Source organism: Rhagoletis pomonella, unplaced genomic scaffold (assembly GCF_013731165.1).
Source record: "Rhagoletis pomonella isolate Grant_MI unplaced genomic scaffold, Rhpom_1.0 Rhpom_scaffold_00013, whole genome shotgun sequence".
In the NCBI taxonomy this organism is placed as follows: domain Eukaryota; kingdom Metazoa; phylum Arthropoda; class Insecta; order Diptera; family Tephritidae; genus Rhagoletis; species Rhagoletis pomonella.
Genome location: NW_023458567.1, coordinates 23,364,347 through 23,369,945, shown reverse-complemented (window position 1 = coordinate 23,369,945; position 5,599 = coordinate 23,364,347). Strand labels below are relative to the sequence as shown.

The 5,599-nt window shown below is 35.0% G+C and overlaps 1 protein-coding gene across 1 annotated transcript; it reads right to left on the bottom strand.

Annotated features, from left to right (window-relative positions):
* Window positions 1-1,049: 1,049 nt before the first annotated feature.
* LOC118748294 (general odorant-binding protein 28a-like) lies at window positions 1,050-2,004 on the bottom strand. Its single transcript, XM_036482668.1, has 3 exons — window positions 1,714-2,004; window positions 1,544-1,632; window positions 1,050-1,460 (listed from the first exon to the last, which is right to left on the bottom strand). Exons 1-3 carry the CDS (start codon window positions 1,850-1,852, stop codon window positions 1,245-1,247), a joined length of 444 nt encoding a protein of 147 aa, XP_036338561.1. The 5' UTR covers window positions 1,853-2,004; the 3' UTR covers window positions 1,050-1,244.
* Between the last annotated feature and the right edge of the window lie 3,595 nt (window positions 2,005-5,599).

The following is a 5,599-nucleotide window of genomic DNA, read 5'->3' as shown; positions in this document are numbered from 1 at the left end:
GCTTCAGGAATATTTTCAAAAGTAAGCTTCCTAATCCTCTTTAGTTTAATATTCGTATTGCAATATTTCATTTATTTTACAAATTTTAATGAATACAATTTTTCAATCAGTTGGCAAATCCCCTAAAAATATTTTCAGCATTAAAATTTCCTAGCCTCTTTAGTTTGATACCAATATTGCAATATTTAATTTATGCTATCAATTAAATTAAATTAAAGTTTTCAAATAGGTGGTAATCTTCCACAAAAATATTTTCAGCTATAAGCCTTTGTAAATTTCTTTCTTATGACAGCCATATTGCAGTATTCACTTTACCGTATCAATTGATCTAAATTGAAATTTTAACCACAGGTGGCAACTCTCTAATTTTTTCTTCTATATTGGAAGCTAGATCTCTAGCGATGCAATTTTTGTTTTGTAACACAGTAAATGTCGCTTTTCCGTTCAAAAGTTGTACCTCAGAAATTTTCTGACTTTTGCGCCTTCTACTGTTAGCAAAAATAGGAGATGACAAATTAAACACACAAATCTATTAAAGGTACTATGTTAGCTTTACACCTTTGCGGCCTATCGTTCGAGATAGGTAATAAGGCTATTCGTCTTACATTATTTTTTGAAGATAGAAAAATAAGGCAGTTGAGGGTTAATCATCGAATTTTAGTTTCATGTGAATTCCAATAGAATTTTCCGCTTAATATTTTTGTAGGGTATTTTTATTGAGCTTATCCAAAAATTGTTTGAACCCGGTTTACATTATTTCTTAATTTGCAACCACAATCACTAATAATGGCACTAGCCCGAATTTAAATAAAGCCTCAAAGCTTACGCTGAATTGTTTTATCTTGAGTGAAATAATAACCATCTAACTGCAATTTTTAATTAACTCACATAGAACTTTTCTAAAGTAAGAGTCAAAGACGCAGATTATTCATGAAATTAAAGTTTTCATATGTGCTACATATTACTGGCTCTTTTCATTTGTTATAAATGTTGCCACTTTTGTAAAATAAATAAATTTCTAAAGTCTAAGAACCACAGTAAGGATCAAAAATATTAATTAAAAACATTCGTTTATATGTATGAACATACATATATTCATATATACGTACATTCAATTGCTTTAATGAACTAACAAATCAAAATAAAAAAGCAGAACAAATTTAAGATTTAAATAGCAGTTAAAGTCGGTCAACTAATTACAAGTAACTTAAAACTTGTTGTTTTTAGTTCTGACAGGCGGTTTCTCAAAATTCAAATTTATCTAAACCATGAGCTTTTGCTTGCTCCATGAAACATTTGCTGTAAACCTCTGCAGCTTCACATTGATCATCGGGTTCCGCGATGCCTGCACAAGCGTCTGTAATTTCGTTGGCTGTCTTCATTTTTTCCGCATCGCCGTCTGTGAACGTCGAGGCATGTTCCAAGGCGACAGATTTCACAAACTTACCACCATCGTCCATCTAAGTTTAATTATAATCAAATTTTATTATTCATACATATAAGAATAACAGTCACAAAAGTTGGTAAATATGAAGGCACATACCACGCCATATTTCTTCATCATACAAGAACGCAGGCATTTTCCTTCTTTGCTGGCGGCAGGAGCTTTTTTAATCAAATCCTCTATATCAGCTGTGGGATATTTTATGTAGATAAATAATTGGGAGAGCTAATCAATATCAATGTTTGGTTTTAGTAAAACTCCACACTCACACGCAGCGGCACCAACTTCTCCTCGACATTCCTCCACATTGGTCATGAAATTCTTGATTGCCTCCTCTTTGTTGAAGGCCGCTTTGGAGACTGCGGCGTTCAATATACAAAATGCAACAATCAGGACGAGTTTGGCCATTTTGAAGTGTTTGTTTGTAAATATAAAAAATGCAAACAGGAAACTGGAATTCTACTTGATTTGCACTAAATGACTTCGAATGCTTTATTGCTACCCTCTTGAAGTTCGCCGGGCTATTTATATGCGCGAATCTCCATTTCCGACAAATATATTTTGCATACACACATACATACACACTTATGTATGCACGTAAATTAAATGTTTTCCAGCATGTGGAAATTGTTTATAATGTGCATACGTTCATATATATATACATATGTATATGTATGTACATATGTACATCAGGGTATCTCAGATCTTTTTTTTGCAAAACTCGATATGCATACCTTTTACATTTTTTCCTTTTGACCGAAATAACATACTTTTTTTTTGCTCTAGAACAGACCACTCGTAGACCACTTACAAAATTTTACTGGTTCCGGTGGACCCCCTGCTGCTACATTTCTACCATATTCCCATAACTCGCCAAAAAATGTGAAGATTAGATCTAACGATGGAATACGCAAGTTTTTACGAACAGTCGCGGACCTTCTTAAACGGAATTCGTAAAGCCATAAAAAATATGCTCTAGCTCCGGGAGTTATATTTTTTAAGAGCACTCCAATTTCAAAAACTCAGAGCGCAAACGTTTTTTACAGTTTCTTCACTATAAACTCCTCACATATTTTCATAGCCCCGAGTTTTAAAGTGATGAGAAAATATTTATCACTCACGTTTTTAAAACACAAAACTTAGAATAACAAAACCAATGAGTTCATAAACGATTGACAGGGCAATTCTGGCTAAGACTGTAAATGGTATTTCTTAAAGCAGGGATCACACGATTTTTACATTTGTGCAGATTTGGCCATTTTCACCGTTACAGAGTGGTGTTGTTTGGAAAGTGGTTATTGAGCTGAACTCATTCTCGACCAAAATTTTTAGACAACACCACTCTGTGACTACCAAATGTACAAATTTAAAAATCGTTTGATCCCAGCTTAAGACAAATGAAAGACAGATGGCAAGATAATTCGAACGACTTTTGTTATTCTAACACAAAGGTCTTAGAAAAAATGCTTCTCAATCACCACTGGTGGTGAAAGGCTATTTATTGAGCCCAAATGCGTAATTTGGGCGAGAAATCTGAAACTCGAAGCCAAATCAGGCATTTTTCCATACAAATTTGTATTTCCAAAATGACGCATTTCAACGAAGAAAATGCGTTCCAATTGCTGAAATTTTTTATTGAACATACTCAAAAACAAAAGCCCTCCAAAAGCTATTGTTTGTTTTTGACATTTTGAATTTTTCAAATCAAAACAAATTCAACGTAATAAATCTTTGATATTTGTGTATAAAAATTTGTTAATTTAGGCATAAATTCGCATATTTTTAGTTAAAGCAAAGAATAAGTGCCTCTTTTGTGTCCAAAATGTGTTAAAAAATATAAGGCATGCAGTGCTTGTTTACATTCATTTTGTTTTTCTTTTCCGTTTTCAATTGATGAGAAGTCAAACGAAACGCGAATCAAGCAGTGTAAACGCCTTCAAATGACTGATTTCAAATCACGCATTTCGGTCCAATGTAAATGTAATATTAGACCTCCTCGTTAGCAGAGTTTTCAATTAGTCTTTCAAAAGACATTGAAGAGCTTGGCTGACTTCCAAAACGTATCAATACAATGTTTGGAAACTGTTATATTGCAGTTTTCAAACTGTTTGTATACGCAGAGTTGCGACACATTGCAACCATATACATTGCATATTTTAAATATTCAATATAGCAATGAACAATTTTTCTGAATTTTCCATTTCTAAAACACCAATGCTAACTGATAACAAACGAAGCATCAACTTTGTTTCTGATGCGCTGATTGTGTTTTGAAAACAGTATACATTGTCAATATTTTGTAGTTCGACGTTATGGAACCTTATACTTTGTACGTATGCAAAGCAATTGACGTTTTAGATGTCAGCCCTTTTTAGATAGTAGCCAGAATAGAGAGAGACAGAAAGCTTTTTTTATGAGGAGTAATACTGGCCTAACTGATTTTTTTTTTTTTTTTTTTCAAATTTGCAAAATTATTATTTCGCGCTATTTGTCAGGATTACATGAGAACCATAGCAACTAGAAATATTTTGTTGATACGCGGTTTTGTACTTTAAACGACGATATGTAAGATCAGATAGAAAACGTGGATTTACTGGGAATATATAAAATGTTAGAGGCAATATTTGCAATGATTTGAATCGGACGATTTTGAGCGATTAAGTTCTACGTCTCGCAACTACTTCAACCACCAAAAGGAGTTTCAATGATCTTGCTAAGGCATGACATTGGCCACCTGTGTTTGAAAGTAAACATCTCCCTGTTTGACCTTTCTCGAAATTGTTAATAAAGTGCAGAGCCTCAATAACAAAGAAAGCTTGTGGGCAACATACAAGGCAATAGGCGGCTGGTTCTAAATTAGTTGCAGTGTATGAAACTGCAAACCTATCAAAACACACCAATGAGATGCCATGGACGAGATCTTGAATTGAAACGTGGTACAGTCAACCTTTGAGCAACATTTACCAAAAGATAACCACTTTTAACAAGAAGAGCTTCAGCTGCTCGACAAACCCGCGCACCACTGGTGCAATTAAGGTGTGAATACTCTAAGGCACGGTGCACATTAGAATGATACGATATGCGATACGATATGAAAGCGACATCGACATGCGCGTAGTGCACATTAGAGCGATGAGACACGCGATACCATATGCTGTGTGATAGCAAACCGTGTCGCACGGTCGATGCGCAGTGCGATATTATGTCACAGTAGTGTCGCTCGGCCGATACGCAAGCGATATTATGTCGCCTCAGTGTCGCTGTCGTGCAAGAGTGCACAGTTTTCATCGCTTCCTAACAATTTCCACGTACTCAGCATCGCATCGCATATCGTGTCGCTCTTATGTGCTCCGTGCCTAAAAGGTTAAACTATTACTTATCCAAACTCTACACCAAGATATCCAATATTGATATATCCGGGCCTAGTAGTGCCGTTACAACACCAACTACAAACGTTGTAGATGAGTATAATGAAAAATGCATTATCTACTAGCCCCAATGGAAATGCCACCAAGCCACATTCGCAGAGTTACACGTCAAGTGAAACAGCCCTTAAGGTTAAATGAGTGGTGATATACCATGACGCCATAACCATAACCTTGCCATAACCGTAACTAGGAATGTTCGATATCGTATCGATTATTCTGAATATCGATACTTCATGGCAAGATAATCGATTTTTTGAATCGATATTCCAAGGTCGATATATCGAAGACATCGATACTTTACCCGCAATATCGATATTTGAGTTGAAATTTATTTTTCATCTATAAAAACTGTATGGGAAAATACTAAAGTAGGTTTAATCAGCAGATTGTTTTATTTATTTAGCTTTTAAGTTTGACAAACCGCTTGAGTCGACCGGCATGCCGTTTTAGTCTCAGTAAATATACAAGATGGAAATAACACAATTAGGTGAGTTGATAGGCAGGTCAAATATTGTTTTCAATTGTTTCATCGATTTTTCCGATATCGATATTGTTCAGCCCGATATCGATACTTTCTTAAATATCGAACATTCCTAACCGTAACCACATTAACTATCATCGATTATAGGTATCATAACCATAAACAGCTGATTTTTCGTAGTCAACAATGTCGGTGTTGCCAGACGCAGTAAATATGTAATATCGTAGGATATTTGCGCAGAACTTC

Bases quoted from the DNA above. Each gene is read 5' to 3' on its own strand.
- LOC118748294 (XM_036482668.1), bottom strand. From the start codon at position 1,852: ATGGCCAAACTCGTCCTGATTGTTGCATTTTGTATATTGAACGCCGCA. The intron at 1,633-1,713 runs GTGAGTGTGGAG...AATATCCCACAG, and splicing joins AGAAGTTGGTGCCGCTGCGT to CTGATATAGAGGATTTGATT. The intron at 1,461-1,543 runs GTATGTGCCTTC...AATTAAACTTAG, and splicing joins TGATGAAGAAATATGGCGTG to ATGGACGATGGTGGTAAGTT.